The 20,507-nt window shown below is 42.2% G+C and overlaps 1 protein-coding gene across 18 annotated transcripts in view; it reads right to left on the minus strand.

Annotated features, from left to right (window-relative positions):
- Positions 1-20,507, minus strand: part of dock7 (dedicator of cytokinesis 7) — a 46,785-nt gene that overhangs the window by 1,086 nt on the left and 25,192 nt on the right. For 3 of the 18 annotated variants that reach the window (XM_047588275.1, XM_047588273.1, XM_047588271.1), the window contains 26 exons: positions 19,071-19,160; positions 16,711-16,806; positions 16,485-16,625; positions 16,273-16,386; positions 15,125-15,292; positions 14,850-14,989; positions 14,594-14,763; positions 13,327-13,505; positions 12,982-13,164; positions 11,908-12,043; positions 11,679-11,775; positions 9,108-9,204; positions 8,885-9,019; positions 8,647-8,799; positions 8,103-8,261; positions 7,812-7,912; positions 7,522-7,714; positions 7,289-7,432; positions 6,405-6,536; positions 5,679-5,693; positions 2,315-2,440; positions 2,112-2,201; positions 1,740-1,976; positions 974-1,117; positions 775-881; positions 447-614 (listed from right to left, as the gene is read on the minus strand). In XM_047588275.1, the coding sequence (XP_047444231.1) occupies positions 447-614; positions 775-881; positions 974-1,117; positions 1,740-1,976; positions 2,112-2,201; positions 2,315-2,440; positions 5,679-5,693; positions 6,405-6,536; positions 7,289-7,432; positions 7,522-7,714; positions 7,812-7,912; positions 8,103-8,261; positions 8,647-8,799; positions 8,885-9,019; positions 9,108-9,204; positions 11,679-11,775; positions 11,908-12,043; positions 12,982-13,164; positions 13,327-13,505; positions 14,594-14,763; positions 14,850-14,989; positions 15,125-15,292; positions 16,273-16,386; positions 16,485-16,625; positions 16,711-16,806; positions 19,071-19,160 (3,515 nt within the window). Of the gene's footprint in view, positions 1-318; positions 339-446; positions 615-774; positions 882-973; positions 1,118-1,739; positions 1,977-2,111; positions 2,202-2,314; positions 2,450-5,678; positions 5,694-6,404; positions 6,537-7,288; positions 7,433-7,521; positions 7,715-7,811; positions 7,913-8,102; positions 8,262-8,646; positions 8,800-8,884; positions 9,020-9,107; positions 9,205-10,172; positions 10,191-11,678; positions 11,776-11,907; positions 12,068-12,981; positions 13,165-13,326; positions 13,506-14,593; positions 14,764-14,849; positions 14,990-15,124; positions 15,293-16,272; positions 16,387-16,484; positions 16,626-16,710; positions 16,807-19,070; positions 19,161-20,507 lie in introns of all 18 variants that reach the window. The other 15 variants (XM_047588276.1, XM_047588274.1, XM_047588272.1 and 12 more) reach the window with 11 other exon arrangements.

Consider the following 20,507-nt stretch of genomic DNA (forward strand, 5'->3'; position numbering starts at 1 on the left):
GCGGCTTGATTGTTTCCACCTCGGGGAAATAATTCAAATTAATCTTTATTTGAAAGACGCAATATTCATCCTCTCGTTAGAAACTTGATGCAGGATTTTTGACTTTAAAAAGTCTGACGAGAGAAGCTGTAAAATGTTTTTTTTTTTTTACTTTTTTTTTTTTTTTGACACCGACACATCGGAGATGATAATTTATAGCTGTAAATATACTTCCATATAAAAATAACCACAGCTACGAGTATTATTTCCGAATCTCAGTGACCAGATGGAACCCTGCAAATACCCACAAACACGACACGACACCGTCTGAGAAGCTACCTTGTCAAGCCGGCCGTTTGCTGCGCGATTTTCACAGAAGCGAGAAAAAAATAATTAATTTAACATTCGAAACACGCCAACCGCGCTCCAGCTCCGTCACGGGCGTCGTGCTCGTGGTCGGGCCTCACCTGTGCGAGTTGACCTGCAGCACAGGTTTGTAAAGCTGTGGGATCTTCCTGTTGATGAGGGGCTGCAGCGCCTCCTTCAGTCGGTGGTAGTTCCTCTCCAGCTCCCTCTGGTACTCTTTCTGGTCCGGGCCGATCAGACTCTTGTTCTTACGGAGGGCGTCTTCACACCTGCGACGAGGGAAAGTCGGTGTAAATTGTTCAATGAAGCTTGAGCCTGATTTGCTTCTCGAAGTGTAGCGACGGCATCGGCAATCAAACTGACGATTTAAATTCTGTATTCTGTATCAGTCTGTCGATGGGATTGTGTTTGGTCGTTCAGGGCTCGTACCTCTTTGTGAAGTCCTTGAAGCACAGTCGTAGTTTGTTGTGGTGTCTGTACAGTTTTGGGTCACTGGGGATGTCTGACAGGAACACCTGAGCCACCTCCAAAGGACCCTTAGAGGGGGGAAAAAAGGTAAATATCAAGCTACGCCTCATCTTGGTTTGTTTATAATAATTCTTCTTAATAACTCTAAAAACTTTTGTACCTGGTTTACAGTTGTGCCCACTGATCCCTGGAGGACCATTTGCAGCATCTTCGCATCAGCAGGATCCTGGTGGGTGGCGAAGGCCAGTTCCTGAGTCTTCTTCTGCATGTCCTCTATTGCCACCTCTATGGGTGTGGATATAATCTGGAAAAGGAGTCAGACAGTCACAATAAAAAAACTGGAAACCCCTACGTTTTGAAAAACCTCTTAAATAATTTTAACTAAAACACTTCTACGCTCTCATGAGGAGTTTTTTCAGACGCGTCGATATAAAAGTTTATTGCAAAAGTGCAATGGAAACACTTTTTTTTTTTCATATTTCCCTGTCACCGGTGTCACTGAAGAGTCCATCTTCCTCTCACGTGAACTCATTCACAAAACATCTTTCAGTGGAAACACATACAGAACTTTATCAAAATTTCTGAAATATCCCTTTATTTTGCGAAAACTAATGGAACCACAAGAAGTGAAACAGCTTATTTTTCTTGGCAATTAGATACGGATAAATACTTCTACTGGATACTGTTGGAAATTCAGTGTCCAGTAGCATCATTACACAAAGACGGGAAGAATTTAAGTTAACAAAAAGTGTAAAAAACTAAAAGTATAGTGAGGTAAAACATAGTAAGGTAATAAAATATACAAAAGTATACATAAAAATATACAAATATATATATATAATGCAGCAAATATGGATATGAAGATAAAATAATCTCATCTTCACTAAATCTGTTAAAAAGGCCTTTGCCTGTTGCTGTTGACCCACCTCTTCTTTGTGGATGATGTTGATCCGCGTCTTGATGTAAGGGAAGGCGTGGGAGGTGGTGAGGATGGTCTTGCGCTTGAACTGCTCGTGCAGGTCCCCGTGCGCCCGCCCGTCCAGGGTGAAGGGAGTGCAGTAGACGAAGCGCCGCAGGTTGTAGTTCTTGTCGAAGTAGGTGATGCGGTCCTTCATCTCGTACGTGTCGAAGTACGGCTCCACGTACGTGATCTGGACGAAGGCCTGCGGGAAGAAAACGGATTTTTAAAGGTTTTAAAATGGTACGGATTTTCGTCTTTATATCTAAGAGGTAAAGCGTTTATCTCACAGTACTTTAAATGAGTGTTTACTTTAGTGGGTGCTTTAGTCAACACTAACCTTATTTGGGTCCAGCTTGCACTTGTCCACCGGGTTGGAGTCCTTGATGACTTCCACCTGGTCCTCTCCATATCGCTCCCCGTAGAAACCCTAACAGAGAAGAGGAAGAACTTTAATGATAGAACGCATCTAAATGCATTAACTGAATGGATTCATTCAAAGCACCGTGTCACCACGGGACAGTGCTGCACTCTGGCGTTTACCTCCAGCCTGTGAGAGATTTCTGCCAGCTTTGTGATGGCCGGCTCTTTGTAGACAAACTCCTGCTCGTCCAAGTCGCCGAACTTTGAGCCGTAAAAGCCGACTCTGAAGTACGTGCCAAACATCCTCTTTCCAACCTGTGAGCAGAGGGGAAAAAACTGTTAGAAGATCAAATGAACTCCTATAATCACGAGCTGCTTGTTTTTCGAAGTTGCAATTCAAAGAGAATCAGCAAACATTTCTTTTATATATATATAATTATTCTGATAGCAACTTAATACAGCAATGACAGACTTTAAGGTTCCTTCACAGAAGCAAAGAAAGAGAAAATTCGCACAGCAATCCGAAAATTCTCTATAAATAACAAGCAGTTTTATTTAATATATGAAATCTCTGCTTATTCTGTATGAAAGTGCCTAGAAAGGAGGCGAGAGCTGGACAACGTCCAGATGTTTAGCAGCTGTTCAAGATCTTTTCTACCTCAGTGACACAGGACAGGCAGGTGCAAGGTAGAAAAAAGCAAAGTGGGAGAAAAAAAAACAACAGGGAACAAGTGCCAATATGTGTACAACGTGTGTACAACATGTGTATCCTCATATTATCCTAAACGTTCTCATCGACGTCCACTCTGGAAGCCCAGCCCAGCTTCTATGCACTTTGACACATTTGGCCTGTGTGAGCGTTTGTTTGTTTGTCGCGAACATTTTGATCCAAGCAGCGGAAAAGTTTGGTTATAAAACAGCCTTTGATCGAAGACAAGACTCAGGAGCAACAAGAGAACAAATCATACACAGAAGAGTCAAGAATCACTGAAACTACTTCAGTGATTCCTCATGACATCCAGAAATGCTCTATTTTGTTCTGCCTAGACCTCTTTACGCTACAGAATAGACCAAAGACAGTATAAAGATAGACGGTGGAACAGCTCCTCTTAAGTGAAGCCAAAGCAAGTAGAGCTCCCCCTGGTGGCTGGCTACGGTATAGGTCATAAGCTCCACCTCCTCCATGTTTGTGCATGGGACTTGGACCAAACAAAAACAATAAAATACACGTCAATTTTATTTTATTTTTTTCAAGTTTAATTTCTGTCATTTTCGGCAGTTAGTATAATGTTGACGTCTGTTCAATTGGCAATTTTATGGACAGTTTTAGTTATTTGATTCTATGGAAACAGGATGTCACATGATGGTGACCACGAGTTGCCATGCCAACTGCTCTATAAAGTGCGGTGAGAGTTGTGATAATAATAATAATAATAATAATAATAATAATAATAATAGTAAGTAAGTAAAGTGAAGCTAAAGCAAGTAGAGCTCCCCCTAGTGACTGGCTGTAGTATGTCATAAGCTCCACCTCCTCGACGTTAATGGATGGGAATTGGGACAAATTAAAATCCTAAAGTACATGTCACATATTTTTTTTCCCCAAGGATGGTTTCTGTCATTTTAGGTAGTTAATATAATGTTGATGCATGTTCAAGTGTAAAGTTTTTATTTAGGTTTCATTTGAGTTTGTCAATTGATGCGATAAAAAGAGGATGTGACGTAATGGCGACCACCAGTTGCCATGCCAACCGCTTTGTAAAGTGGTCCCGTTGGGCCGTGGGAGTTGCAAAAAGAAAATTAAAAACAATGTATCATCCAACATTTGCTTGTAAATGGTGGAGGTAGGGCGGAGTGTAGTAGGGATAGGTCATCCCTAACGTGGCTCCACTCTCAGACTGAACTGCACAGACTCTGTGTCCAAAGACACAAGATGGCGCTGAACGTATCCCCAAGAAATTAGGGCGGGGTGGAGGGGCACTTTGTCCATATTTATATACAGTCTAAGGAAGAGATCCACAAAATCTAATAAAGTCGGGAGGTGTCACTAGGTGCGCGTAAAAAAGGTTGTGCTGGGCATGAAAAGCTATGGCTATGGAAATTTAAGCAAAACAACGCCTTTCACAAGATATTTCAGAATTATTATTTTTTAAACGTCTTCCCAATTATTGCAAGTTCAGGGCAAATCAGGAGAGAAAGAAATGACAAACTTCAGCTGTTGATTTAAAATACGTTTAAGGAGTAAATCAAGAAGCCCTAAGAAACTTACCACAAGACACAATTAAGTAAAGTGGGAAGGAAGGGTCGGCAACCGGGGAAATCAAAAAAAAAAAAAGGGAGAAAACAGAACAAATTTTAATCAGGATTGGGTTCCTCTAAAGAATTTTAAAAAGAAAAAACAACACAAACTAACACACAACAGCAAAAACATCTCCACTGATTTTTAAAGAAAAGAACATGAACCGACTGTGGAGGATCCAGACCATGCAAAGAGGGCAGACCGTGACGAACGAAAAAGAAAAAATGTGAGGAAGTAAAGATCCACAACCCCGAGAAACACACCATGCACTTTTAGTGTATTTCTAAAAGGAACAGCGAGTTCTCCGTCCATGCAACAAATCATGAGAACTCAGAGGTTAATACTGTTAACAAAAAAAGAACAGAATGGATGGAAATAAACAAATAAATAAATAAATCAGGGGTCGATTTAGTTTAAACCATTAAAAGAAAGAGCAACAGTAACAGCTAATCCAAATCAAAAGGGGGATAAATGGCGTAATCGTGAGATTGCGGTGAGGCGGACCCTCTTGGAAAAACCCTAATTTGGCTTTTAGCTTCGACCCGAGGTCTGCGCCGCCTCGCGTTTTAAAAGCCTCATTTTTTTTTTTTTTTTTTTTTTAAATTTAATCGCGTGTGGCGAGAACGCCCCCGCGGCCAGAGCGGGAGGGCCGGCGTGAGGATACCGCTCGCGTCAAAACGCTGCACTGAAATCGAGCCCTGTGGTTAAAAGGTGAGATGAAAGTGTGACAGCGGAGGCCAGTCAACGAGTGGAGTGCGCGCGGCGCTGACTGACGCGCGGGAAGACAGACGGGAGATGAGGATGGGGGGGGGGGGGGGGGGGGGGGAGGAAAGTGCGAATTGTGCGGGTGATGCATTCACCGAGACTTCGGTCGTTAGTGTCACACACCGTGGCTCCCATGCACAGCCTGTCAACACTGTCACGTTGAAAAAAAAAAAAAAACAACAACATGCTCCTCTTGCACAGTAAGAGGAGGGAGGAGAGAGGAAACGGTGAAGGGTGCTGCCGTTCGTACAGCGAGTGTCCCCCCCCAACGGGCGGCGGGGTGGTGGCGGGGAGAGGTGGTGGGGTGGAGGGGGGCAGACAGCTGACATTGTCTGCAGATGTTAATGGTTTGGATGTATGTAACAAAGCAAAGAGAGCAACGTGATGCCCATAAGCTAGCAAATAAAAAAAAGATGAGAGTAAATAAAAAAATACAAACAACATGAGCAAGGGCCAAGCAGGAACTGTTTAGCCACCTACCTCCCAGCCAGTACTCTGTGTAACAAAGAGAATACAGGACACGTGAACGACAAAACACACACACACACGCGCGCGTTCTCCACACACACACACACAATGTTACAAGGAGAACGAGTGGTTTAAAACTCATCCGAGTTACTAAGTGGTCGAGCTGGAGAACTTTTTTGGGAGTGACCCCGCCCACGCTGTAACCTGACATCATCATTATGGGACACGCAGACGGACTTTTGTGACAACCACAATCTCTTCCCACATTCTCATGCATCCTCAGTTTCATACTTTATGAAGTCAATAAAGCATGCCAGGTATCAGGCATAGTCATACACGGACCGGAATTAAAATGCAAAATAATAATATCGTGCAAAGCTGTGTCCGTCTGAACACCGACGTGTAGGGAGATAAATATTCAGCTTTTTTTTTTCTGCTTACTGTGACGAGTTATTGTGCGGTACAGCTCATAAGAGACTTAATCCTCCTACTCTTTGTGAATATAACATCCTGCAGGAAGGATCTTTACCTTCTGCGCTTATGCAAAGGGTCATGAGACTATCCAGGTACGATTAACAGCAACTGACACAAACAAATCTTAAAGGATTTACACAAGAACACGATGAAAGTTTTATCTTTATGTATCCAACATGCAGTCTTCTCATTACAGTAAAAATTCAGTGTCAGCCTAACCACTGGTGTAGAAGAGGAGCTCTAACTTTGTGTGTGTGTGTTTACCTGATGAACAATTTTGCCAAAGGCTTCCTGCAGTTTACCATGAATGGTTGCTAGCTTCTTTGCGTCCCTATTGGCTTCATGGATAGGGATGAGTACCTTGTACACTTCATTCACCGCCTCGTACATGCCGGCCTGGCCAAGAGAGCAACACAAACATCAGTGGAGCACCAGAAGATAAAGATGATGGTATATCAGAGTTTTTTTTTTTATTTTTTCATGCATAATCAGGTGTTCACAACATTTTCTACTGGTTGAGTTAGGAATTAATGCAGTAAATTGTATTTTACTGTGATGATGAGTAAATATTGCAGAATAAACCCACACTAGTAGTAAAACAGGTTTGGATCGCCCTGTGTTAGCACTGCCCACTGGTGTGGAAATCTAATAAAATATTATCTAATAAATATTATCAAGACTAAATAAAGAAACAGGGACAATTACAGTTTGCTATGTCTGTAATGTCAATAGCAGCGCGGCCGGCTACCGTAATAACTGTAGTCTACGTGCAACCTTTTTTTTCCTCATTCACAAAAAGCTAAAATTATGGACACTTTCGGGGACAGCTTTAGCCGGGGGACAGGTCATCCAAAATAGGGACTGTCCCCAGGAATCTGGGACGTCTGGCCACTCTAAAAAAAACCTAAACAAGCAACACAGCGTGGTGGTACAGCGTTCCTTACACTGTGTAATCAAATACACCGGTATCCAGGTATATTAAAGATTCGTATCATGACAAAAAAAAAAATACCAGTATTCGGTATAAACCGATATACCGCCCAGCCCTAACAGTACGTATGATTTGTGCCTTTGTGTTGTACATGTAATCATTTAATGAGAGAGGAAGCAACATCACAGCCAACATCTACCCATACGTCATCTCTCACCATGGAGAAAGAAGCAGCAGCCTGCTCCAGGAGGCCCACGAGACCGAGCTCGGTGAAGTATTTCCCCGAGCAGATGCCCTCTTCGTCTGGCGACACCACGTCGTCGGAGACTGCGGATTCCTCCAGCACATTTGAGGAAATATTCTAGAGCAACACATTCAACACACTCGTTAGCGCCGATGGCTCCAAAAGAGATGCACGCACACCTACATTTCTGCCAGAGCTGTCCCTACCTGGAAGGTGACACAGCCCACAGGCAGATACTTGCGATCCTCCAGCATGCTCAGGTATTCTGCCACTAAAGCAGCGCTGTGCACCAGACACTGAGCGGCCTCAGCATGGTTGTTCCTCTCAGAGTGCTTTCCAGCCATGTTCTGGAGCCACGTCAGCCGCAGGTCCGGAGATGTCTGGTAACCCTTGGCGATCCTAGAGGTGGACGCAGACAGAATGCACGTACAGATCAAGGTACTGGTGATTTGGCTGGAGAAGAGGTGCTTCCTGCTTGATCGCACGTGTGCTGTACCTGTACATGAGATCTATCAACATCTCAGGGTCTTCCTGGTGCTCCTTCATCTTCACTGTGTCTGACAGGATCATGTGCAGGTTGAATACAAGGTCCTGGACCTGGAAGTAAGAAGAGAGAGCTCAGGATAAATATACCGCTCAGTATTTAATCTTTAGAAATAAATAAAAGACCTACAAGTTATGGTGAAGTCAAAATCTGCACATTCGATATATAAAATCAAACTGTCTATTCTGCATTCTAATGCAGTGATGGTCAACAGATAACCAACTTGATGGATAAAAACGGTACCTGGTCAGGGAATGTGGTCTCCCTCAGCTCCAGATCTTCCTCTGCATAGGTAAGGATGGTCTTTAAAGAACGACGTAGGAACTCTTCGTTAAAATTCTGAGACGTTCCCACCAGCGAGGAAAGAGACATGGTCACCTGCATCTTCACCCTCGCAAAGTTCTAAAATTGCAGAAGAAGAATGATTGGAAAAATTGGGGAAAAGTCTGCCGGCTTTTGAGGGATAGATGTGAAGTTGGAAAGAAATATTAATTCAGTGCAAACGTCCTTTCCAGCTTGAACTTGTAAAAGGAGTCTGTGAAAAGCCTGGCTTCATTATAACAAAGCATTTTTTGCACAAACTGGCAGAGTTTAGTTTTGTGCTAAATAAGGTGAAAATACAAATAAAATAACAGAACTGGCAAACTAACCATTATTCTTTCTTATATATTAACTTGCAGTGCTGTTGTGTAAACTATATTCCAAAAATCTTTCCAACCCATCATTCCAGGTTCAATAAAACACAAACTTTGGGGTCGTTAACGTTTTGTTCTGCAGCTGTACTCACGTTGCCGATCTCAAAGTTTTGCCTCATGAGGAGGTAGAGGGAGGCGCTGGCGTGGGCTCTGATGGTACCTATGCTACTGCTGCAGCTCCTCAACAGTCTCAAGCACAGATCGGCACACTGCTCGGTTTCCTCCTCGAACAGCAGCTCTGGAAACTGCATAAAGAAACAGAAAGACAAATCACGTTAGCGTGACCCTCTGAGGAAACTACAAAGAAGCCAAAAAGTCCAGCGGTCTGACCTTAGACACCAAAGCCCTCTGCGTGGCAAAACAGTGCTGGAGGTAGAGGGCGCTCTGGTTGCAGGCCATGCTGTGGAGCAAAACCTTCAACACCCCGCCCAGAATGCTCTCCTTGGACTCTGTCACGGACACGGTCTGGAAGGAGAAGGACAACATAAGTTTCAATTTAAACTTGCACGTGCATGTTTATGAATGCTGAGTAGGTTTGGTTTCGCTCGCACACCTGTACGATGATCTCCAGAGTGTCGAGAATAATTAGGTTGGCCTCCGTCGCAAGGTTGCCGTCGATAAGGGCTTCGTGCTCCAGCTCGGCTCTCGTCCTACAATCAAGAAACAATGTCATAAAATTAACTCCCGTGCTGCGGCGGTGCCGAGTGCTGAATGTTGCATGAGCTTCCAGACACCACATTCAAGCCACTGCACGGAATCATAAAAAATTTAGGAGCTTTTGAAGAAGAAAATTGGATGTGTTGAGAGGAACCTCAGCCACAGTTGTGAGGTGTAAGTATATACGAAATGCAATACTTGACAGTATTGTATTGTTTCGTAAGTATGGTAAAACTGTATCTTGGCCCAGATTAAATGTAGTGTTGCAGCAATAATACATGCTGATCCAGTAAGAGAGAGTAAACTTATAATTTACATACCTAATTGGATTGAATGCATAAAGGAGATTGTTCTTTGTTGTTAATTAAGCAAAGAGCTACACACTCTATTTCTGTTCTACAAGAGCAACACTGGAGTTAAATGTTGTAAATACACACATCCTAAACGTCTATGTTAGAGGATATTAAACTGGGCTCTTTACAAAAGCAACTTTATTTCAAAATAAATTAACTATTGCTACGTTTCTCCTGTATTTTGTTTTTCTGCAGCAGCAGCATCAACGAGGGAAACACACGCGTAATAACCCAAAAACAAGAAGCACACTGGTTAAAAAAGCAAATCAGGCCCACGGCAACCACTACCAACCCCAACACATAAGAGTATGCTGTTACCAGGACAGAGGGACTGACGGGGCTGGGGATTCAAGGGTCAGAACCAGGATCAGAGGGGTCTCTGCATGTGCACTGATGTGCATGTGCGAACTTAAAAAGTTCAAATGGAGGGAAATGAACGCTGAAACGCTAAAAAGCCGAGTTCTTTGTGTCAGAACTAATAGATTCACTTTCTGTCCATTTCAACTGTCTGAATTCCCACATGCATGACGGTGCAACTTAAAAGAGGCACTAAAGCGGGAGGGGGGGTATTTGAAAGGAGCACACAGCAAATGTGGACCATACAGTACCTGACTGATCTGTGACTCCTACATAAACACACGGCAACATGAGAGAACAAATGGACATTAACAGAAAACAAATTCCGTAACAGAAGTTACAAACGAATAGAAATGAAAACGCTAAGCCAAAATTCTATATTGTTCTGTCATTATCTGGAAAACAAAATAAAAAAAAGAAAGAAAGAAACGGTGAAGCTATAGAAGTGAATGCAACAGACGTCTTTAGTTGCTGGTAAAAACACAACAACATCATGAATCTGATTCTGTTCATCTGTAAATCCAGAAAAATAGATCTGAGTTTGTGAAGTACATATATTTCTTGATAAATAATATCTTGTTAAGAGAATTTATTGATGATTATTCTAAAACATGTCACACATTAACATGGATTTAAAGTGTGCTTTGTTTGGCTGAGGTCAGAATTTGTTGTATGGAGACCGATTTAAAGGCAGGGTATGTATTATCGGCACTACCCCTTCTCCTCCCCCCTTCTTGTTTACAGCCACAGTTACACTCCACCCTCCTCATGATCATACTTAAACCAGGCGACAGCCTCCGTGTCTGAGCGATGAAGCCCATGTCAAAGTGCAAAAATCTGCAGTTCATTGAGTGGCCACTTGAGGCTGGCTCCAACATTTACAGCAATATTAAACATGTTTACAGCCTGGAACAAAAACATTTTTTGGCCTCAATGGTTTATTCCACTATTCATAACAACTGTACTGTTTTTTTCTAACTCATTCGTTTAATTTTTTTATTAACGTTTAAAATTCAGAATAATTGGGATGGTGTTTAGCTCAGTGAAGCCTTTCCTGCATGTCATTCCCCTCTCTCTGCCTCCCCATTTCCTGTCACTCTACACTTTCCTCTCCATTAAAGGCCAAAACCCCCCAAAAAATAATAATAATAATAATAAAAAAATCTGAATAATTAAAGGTGTTGCTGCTTTGAGTGACAGGCAGTAGGCTGAGCTAACAGCTAGTGGAGAGTTGGGTGGGCGGGTCTTAACATCACAGGGTGATTTTTTTATAAAGCCTGTAAATACAACCTGGAGGAGGCACATTAGTCAATAGTTCTCTCTTGAATCGAATTTGCTATCGAATTTAGACAAAATAACGCCATAAATAAATGACATACCCTGCCTTTAACAAATAAATGACATATGGTGAAAATGTAAGGAAATGTCTTTTTACAGTTTGAGATTTGACTAGAGCTCTTAAAATGAATTCGCCTTGTTGGACCTTCTTCATCTGCACTGGTTAAATCTGGATATGTGAATTAGCATCACCATTGATCTGTATTGTGGAAGTGGATGGAAATGCACACTCATTTGTTTTTTTTGGTTTTTTTGATGATTTCCTTGAAGTTTGGAAACTATATGGACAGAGGATTCATTTTTACAGGTGTTTCTTCAAATATACAGAATATCATTTAAAGAATAAAGAGCTCCTTAATGGTTTTTCTGTGAATGAAACAAGAATGAGGAAAGTGAACGTGGAGTTAGAAGGAGCTTACTTGTCCATCTTCTCACTGTTTTGTCTCCAGTGGGTCATGTCCTTCCGCCATCGAAGGTTCTCCTGGCTGCCAAAAGCACTGCCAGATGGACTCCGCTCTAAATGGTGAAGAAACATTATTTGCTTTTTTTTTTTTTTTTAAATAGTGGTGAAACAGGTCGAGTGTACACAGTAAAAAAACGTGACCGAGTCGGGTTGAAGCATGCGTGCGCCAGAATCCGCGCCCTCACCTAGCTGTCCCCGGCTGCGTCGCACCATTTCCTGTCTGGCCCCGATGCTGCCCAGTATGGCCTCCTCCAGCTTGGCCTTCATGTCTTTGGACTTCTTAAAGGTCAGGCTGTTCATGCGTTCGAACGCCTTCTTCCCCTGCATGGTGAACACAACATGGGCCTTGTATCCATGATGCACAGGGTGAGTGGACGGACAGAGAACACACAGCGGGGAAGTTATTTGCAGCACAGCACCCAGCAAGCAAAGCAGGTTAGCAAGTAATGAAAGGAAAGGTGGAAGTAAACCGCAGAAAAAGAGAACGTTAAGTATAGTAGAAAGTGCTTGAAATACGCAGGAAGGATTAGGTGATCGTAGCCCAGGAAGCAGCACCATTTTTAATATTTTATCACCACAGTAGCCAAAGCACATTAACCACAGCATGTCACAACTTTTAAATACTAGTCTAATGACTAATAAAGCACATACAAAACATTATAACAGCAATACAGTGGTGGAAAAAAGTTTCTGGACATCCCCATGCATTTGTGAAATAGTGCAAGTGCAATTTCACAGCCACAGTACCACACAAATCATAAAAAAAGCCATTAAAAAACTTAAATTGATTAGTTTCATAAAGCTACGTAAGAAATTTTGATTATTGGGTCATTTCGGTACCAGTGATCCACCAGAGAATTCTTATTAAAAGGCAATTTTTGTTGCTATGCTTCGTGTCTTTATAAAATCAACACATTTAAAAGTTTTTTAGAGACAAAAAAAAGTCTAAAACAAGCAACCTAATGCAGGAAGTGATGGTTTATTTATTTCTTTGTTCACTTTAGGACACAGTTATTTGTTGACTTCGATACCAACAATGTTGAGAAGTGACTTATTGAAACTGTCAAGAACCATAAACAAAGAAAATATCAGGCGTATTTGTTTGTGCCTGTCTAAAAGATATTTCCACAAATATTTTATGATAACATTTAAGGTTGTGTAAAATGTTATGGGTGTCTGAAAACTTCTTTCCACCTCTGTAGTGGTTAATATGCCGGTTAAATTCTAGCGGTTAATTCTGACCAAACCGTTGGTGTTACCTTGTACTCGAAGCAGGAAACGCAGAGGTAGAGGAGATCCAGCAGGCGGTTGAGCTGGGACACCGACAGGTCTGTGAACCACTTCTGCAGCACCATCTCGTCGGCGTTCTTCAGCACCCACAGCAGACAGATGAGCAGGCTACGGCTCGACTCGGCCGAGAAGCTCCCGTGCTGACGACTCGCCTGGACAGATCGGCAAGAAACGGTTTACTAAAATAATAAAAATAACAATAAAGGGTTGCTTGTACAAAACACACACAGTAAAAGTAATTTCATATTTCAAGTGTGCAAGGATAACGCCTGACATCCACTTTGTTCCGCAGCTCCTCTCGAACACAAATTCACCTGCGAGTTGAGCAAGAAGCTGCTCGGTCGGGACATCGGAGAGGCGGTGGAGGTGCCGGCTATCGCCATGGCAACAGTCTGACTGATCAAGCTGTTGCCGTCTCCCTCTGCCTCTTCCCCGCCGCTGCCCACCGCCGCTCCCTGGGGACCGCCTGGTCGACCCCACTGGTTGTGGGACTCTAGTTAACAAAATAAATGCAGGAAAAGGTGATTGCGCTTTGAAAACAAAAGGAAGAAGAAATTTGAAGTGTTGCGAGCAAGTAACTGATGCCAAGAAATTCAATTGGCGTTCACATTTTTGTATATGTGGCATTTAAATACAAGCTTATAATTACATTTTAAAGAAGGCCTAGGAAGGCAGGTTCACTGGTGTAAGGGGTTGAAGCAGGACAATGAATGTGACAGGAATGAACGGAGGTTTATGATGGGGGCAGCATTTATTTGCACGTCAACTGATAATCTTTTTAGGTTACAGAGAAAATGCTATTAAAGGTCAATCTTACTCCAGTGGCGCATTTGTTTGAAAAGCTCGGGGTATTTGACGCTGTGCCACATTATATTGCTTATCTGTGCCACAGCGTAACTCGGTTCACTCTCAGTCTTCATTCAATGAAAGGGGAATCTGATTAGAGCACTGCGTGGCGTGAAGCACGAAGAGAAGAACGTGGTACAACATTAGCGAGCGAAACGTATTCCACACTGAGCAAATAGTTGCATAACTATCATATGATATTAGGAAAGTAGAAGCGATAAAAGTCCGCATGAAAGCATCTGTGGCAATAAGCCTGTGGTCTTTTTAATTTAAGGCTCATTTAAAGTACTGCGGGATGTAGACGTCGTAATCTATGCATGTAGCCTAGGCCAGTTGGTAGAAAACCCAGATTTCAACTTGTGCACACATCATTCGGGCTCACTCTGCAAAATGCCTCCCAAACCCTAGTGTCTTTTTTGCCAGTCAGGTTCATTTTTGTTACTACTTCCTACTTCGCTTTCAACAATTGCGACTAAAACTTTCGCCGAAGATGATTCATATAAACGTTTGCGTCTCCAAACCTCCTCAGTTAACCTTTCCTCTATGTGTTCCATCTTTATTGATCCAAAACAATTAAGTAAAAAAAATGCAAAGCCAGAGAAGCAAATGGAAATACTAAATCAGAAACACACAGAGGTGCACGCTAGCGTCTGTGTATGGTTTTTGGTTTATCAAATTGACACACAGGCCTAAACCGTCCATTAATTTATGTTAAAAATAGCTCATCGTCGGTACCTGTAAAGTCATGGAGCTGTGGGAGTGTTTCCATGACAATGCCAATGAGAGGCAGGTAAAGCATGGCGACCCGGGCCTTGACCTCTGGATCAGCGTATCGTGGGTCGGAGTCATGGCTGGACAGGAGGTTGTGAACAACGCTCACCACTTTCTTATGTAGACCAAACATCCTGCAATGATAAGGTAAAAAATGATACACATGTTAAAAACAAAGAGATGTAATATTTAACCTCAAACTCTTTGCTGACATACTAACCCTTCATTTTCTGGGTCCAGTATTACTGATAGTTCAGACAGTACCAGTCCAGCCAGATAATGCTGCTCTCTGAAGGGCACAGACAGCTCAAACATGTTGGCTATCTTTTGGTCCTGGACATGGGTAGAGAACCCCGAGCTCTGTGGGAGAAGACAGTCACAAAAAGACAGAAAACATTCAAATTTCTTTCCAGGGTGTATGTTTGTCAAAGACAGGAGACACAAGTGATCTGCGCCATGACGTGGTTAATCGCCCTCCGTCTATTTTTGTCTGACCTGCGAAGTTGCGGAGGACACAGAAGGAGAGGGGGAGGCAGGTGGGGTGAGCAGGCTGCAGGGAAGGTTGAGGGTGACGTAGTGCTCGTGGCTGCAAACGATTCTCAGGAAATCAAGCCTCAGAGACTCCAGGGTTGGGTTCTGCAGAGCGTAAAGCTTTGTGGACACCTAGAGACAGGAAACAGGAAACCTTTAAATAGATACTATTAAAACGCTGTGAACTTATTTTACATTTTAGAAAAATGGCATTTAAAGTCTTGAAAGATCCTCATAAATGCAGCTTTATATATTCTGAAAATCTGAAATGCTTCATTTATAAATCCGACATTCAACAGAAGAAAGAAAATCCTCAATTCTTGCAATTTAAGGCACGACACTACAGGTGAATAGAGTAACATTCATAACAAATAGATAGTTGATTACTTACATAACTACAATATTTTTCCATGAATGTATATGTAAGCATGCAAATGATCTGTTACCTACTTAAATATGCATTAATTTGCATACATCTCCAGGACAGAAATCTGAATAATGGCTAAAGTGACGTTCAAAATTATGGTTTCATTTTGTTAATGTATTAGATTTCCGGGTATTTACACTTTTGGAATTTTGGATACGTCTTTTTAACACATAAATCTCCAAATACTGTCAAAATACAGCCTTTAGTTTTACATTGCAAAGCCATGTATGCTTTTATTGGAAACCACTATGTACCAAAACCAAAGCTTGTCATATCCTCATATAATCATATATAATATCAAAATATCAGATTAAAGTTCAAGTGTGAAACATCAATGATGAGAGACTGGTCGCCAACACAAAGGATATGACCATATTTGGACTCAACAGACTTCTGCAGGAGAACAACAGCTTCACAACGGTACCTCATACGTCGGGGTAGAGACGTGACTATGAGCCGGCTTAGAAAGCTGACTTTTAACGAATTTCAGAGTAAATTAGAGGCACAACACAGACGAAGTGTTCTGAAATGAACACATATATGTGCATTTTGAGCACTTTTTTTAAACTAGATTGTGTGAAGTTGTGTGAATGTTAATGAAGCAAAAAAAAAAAAAAAAATCTCAAAATTGATCACTGCACTGCATGCCCACGGTGAAAGCTGCTGAGATTTCTAGATCACGTACCTGCTTCCAGTACGCCCTGATTAGGGTGAAGACAAAGCCTCGGTCCATGACTGACAGCAGGTCATTGAGAAAGAAAGCCAGGCTGGTGTTCAGCCTCTCCACCAGCTCCAGATCCTAAGGGATGAGAAACATGAGAAACCGTTTGTGAAGCACAGCAATGTTTGTAACTCTACACCTGTGTGCTGATAGCTGATAGTCACTTAGTTATGTACCTTCTGGAAGCGAGACACAATGTCGCCAGCGATGGTGCTGACCAGAGCTGTGATGTCGTCCATGAAGCGTTCAGGGAAACGGTTCTTCCTGGGTGACTCTAAGCGCTCGGTGAAGTAAAGATGGTGGATAATGCTCTTCACCTGTGGTCGACGTGAAGATGAAATATAAGCCGTCGTATTTGTTTTCAGAGGAAGAGCAACGTGAGACACAGATTTACTTTCTCACCATGAGTTCAAAGAAAAACCAGGCCTGCTGCAGAGCGCCCTCCCGGACACTTCCGCTGCTCACCACCCACTGGAGGGCCAACTCCTCATGGAAGAGCTGAGTCGGATTTTCAAAATAGATAAACACCAAGGGGCGGGTTCGGGAGGGACAGACGGGAAAAAAAAAGCAATAGAACCAAACAAAAATAATGTGAGGCATCAGAAATAGTATCCGAACACAAAACACAGTTCAGTCTACAAGGTGCATATCTCGTAAACAGGATTCCTAAATGTAATGTATGAGTGACATTTCACTTAAAATAAATAAATAAATGTAATTCTAGCCCAAAACTCAAATTAACCTGATTTATTTTGTAAAAAAAAAAAAAAAAGGTCCTGTAAAGCTCCTGCTTCACAACACTGGAAATGAGTTTCATGAAACAAAAAGTGAGGTTAGGAGTTACACTTCAGGTTATCAACACCGAAAACCTCCTATAAATAGATTCATGAAGACTTACTATGAAAACATAAGATGGCCTCTTAGCACCATGCAAACTACATATATTAGTAATAAGTAAGTAGTAGGAACTTTCTGATAATGCTACATAGTTCTAACATGTTTTAGACATGTGGAGAAGAAATTCTCATTTTGCATGGTGACCAGATTTCATTGCTTCATTCTCTATTGTGTATTGTGCATAAATAACATTCATCTTTGAGTGTGTTTTTATGCAAAAGTAACATCCAACACAGTCTGGCTAAATCACTGACCCCTGTCCAGAATCTGGCAAGTCTTCCTAAATCGTGTTCACATAGCTGCACAACCTGATTTTTAGCCCAATTTTAAACCCATATGACTCCAGTTCTACAAGACATCTTAGTTTACTAGAACCTGTTGCTACTTCTACAGAGATATCAGAATTGACTTACACCGATGAGGCATAACATTATGACCACCTGTCTAATATTGTGTAGGTTTCTCTTGCGTCTCCGAAACAGCTGTGACTCATCGGAGAATGGACATGGGCCTTGTGATAGTGTCCTGTCTTTGGGTCCTATGGGGGGAAATTCTCCTCCCGGATCCCAGTACATCACACAGATACTTGAACAGTTTGGGATCCAGTGAATTTGGAGGCCAGGTCAACATCTTGTGCTGTTTTTTCACGTTATTTTTATTTATTTTTTTTGGAGTTGTTCCAAATGATGGTCAGTGTTATTCACTTAATGTTGTGGTTGATCGGTGTAAACAGTCAGGTTAACTAAATATACTGAGCATGACTGAGTAATCTGGTTTAAAACTCTAAGGGAAAAGCTACTTTGCCTACCAAATTGCTGGGACGCCATTTTACTGTACGCCTAAAGGGATATGCCATCACTGCGTGAATTTCAGTCATTCCCCAGAGTTGGATAAGTGTGAAAAAGCGTTTTCGAGTCGGTCAAGGCCTCATCCTAATCCGCAGTGCAGCTGTACCTTAGCATAGGCGCTGAAAATGTAGTGTTGTCAATTAGCCAGTCATTGGCAAATGTGATAAATAAACTCAAGAATTTTCCTAATTACTTCTTGTGACCTGTACATTCACATGGAGTACAAATGTCAATGCAATTAACACGAAGGGGCTGCCTAGGGCAGATATAGACTTGGGACTATGTTCCGACAAAGCACCGCTGCCAGGTGCAAAGACACGACGCAAAACCAGTCACGCCGGTGTGTTGACAGAAGTTCGGGGTTTTCAGGTGACATTTGTACTCGATGTGAACGTACAGGTCACAAGAAGTAATTAGGAAAATTCTTGAGTTCATTTATCACTTTTGCCGACGACTGGCTAATCAACAACACTACATTACAGCGCCTATGCTAAGATAAAGCTAACACCTGCACTGTCGGATTGTAACGATGCCTGTACCAATTTAAAAAGGCTTTTTCTCACTTATCCAACTCTAGGGAACACGGTGAGTGACTAAATCTCACATAAGGGTGGCATAACCCTTTAATAAAGAATATGCTACCAAACTAACCATCTGTTTGCTTGGGCAATATATCTCTTCTAACTTGAGAGCACCTGTTTGAAAGGCAAAAGGTGTTGGCATTTCTGCGCGGCTGACCGAATGATGCATCGTGAACGAAGACTTCCCAGACTACATGGACACAGCGCACTGTACAAAGCGGTCAGCATTAGCCAGACGACAACCGTCACTCATAAACTCCTCAAACATATTCAGGTCAAGAGGCAAGATCGATGGCATACAGCATTCAACAAGACTCCACAACGACCAAACACGACACCAACCAATCCACAGGCACACATCCACAGACGAGACGAGGTGACGAGGCAAATAAGAGGTGGGCGGGGTTGGCTCCTCCCCCGGTGCGAGTGGCTCTACCTTTTTTGTGGGCAACCGTCCTGTTAAAGTTTGCAAGAAACTGGCGCTCTCAGTGTGCGAAGACATGCGATTGCCACAGCGCTCCATGGCCTATGAGTGGGATGAATGGAACGGTGACAGCAAGGTTAGTGGAGGAGCAACGGGAGCGTGGGGTTGCACGTTCGCCCTCAGCACACGAGCAGATGTGCCCCCACACACGCACATACGTACAGACTTTTACAGTGATATGTTGCACAGACATTTCGCACATGAAGACACAAAACGATTAGACACAGGACAGGGCCACAACACGTGAAAGTGTTGTACCCGTTATCTAAACAAAAACGCTACACCAGTAGTTTGAGAGAGAGAGATGCAAAATGGATACAATAGTCTGATTTATTTTACTTGATTTCAATTGTGCATCATTCTGCATCCCTCTGGGAGAAACTACACACACATAAAACAGGATAAAGGGAAGCTATGCAAAAATATCAAAGGTTTTATTACTGATAGACTAAAGTGATTTTCTATTATTCCATCCCAGGTTAAATGCTGATAGTGTGCAGACTCTGTCCGTGTAGACACATTGACTATAATTTGATTATTTAGGTTTTATTATATAATTACAATATGCAAAATGACCCTTATGTTGGTTACCTGATGTGTAAATAAGTGACAAACAAAGGCTAATGTCATGACAACTGAAAATGACAGAGGACGCGACATCACATGAAGATGGAAAGTGAAGCAGACGAGGACCTCTGGTTGATACACATTCACCCTCACAGATACGCCATGCTCCAAAGACAAAGTGAATGGTATGCGGTGTTAGCGGAAGGTCATGCAGGGAATACTGGCGGAGGGTGGAGGAAGTCAAGGAAGGAGAAAAGGAAATAATAAATGAAAGAAAATGTATTTCTTTTTTTTTTTTTTTAAATCTAGTCCGCTGATGGATTCCTAACACTACTCTTTTTCTCTATCACTCCAACAATCCTCTGTGATATGTACGACCACACAGAAAGATCAGCTTCAGATTTAGCGATAACCGACCACTGTAAACCCGAAATGGATGATGAACAAGAGGTGGGATGGAGGGGAGGACAAACGTGTCCAAGAAATTGCTGCCGTGGGTCAAAACTGGCATTGCAATAATCCACTATTTTAGACTATATTTCATGCAACTACAGAGAAAAAGAGTGGTGTTTAGAGGAGCTAAGCTAATAGAGATGACACCTGAGAATCTAGCGGGAGGGTCATGGAGACGGCTGTGACTCCCATGTATGGGATAATGGGAGGGTTGTGGTTTAAAGTTTACCAGAATACTGCAATATTCTGAAGTTTTGGTCTTTTGTGTTGAAGGATGCTACATTGTGCATGGCTTAGAAATCCATCTGGTTTGGAGAAACTTATTATTTAAATCGAAACCTTACTAAAGATGGGGATTCCACCCATATC

This window comes from Mugil cephalus, chromosome 6, assembly GCF_022458985.1.
Source record: "Mugil cephalus isolate CIBA_MC_2020 chromosome 6, CIBA_Mcephalus_1.1, whole genome shotgun sequence".
NCBI lineage: Eukaryota > Metazoa > Chordata > Actinopteri > Mugiliformes > Mugilidae > Mugil > Mugil cephalus.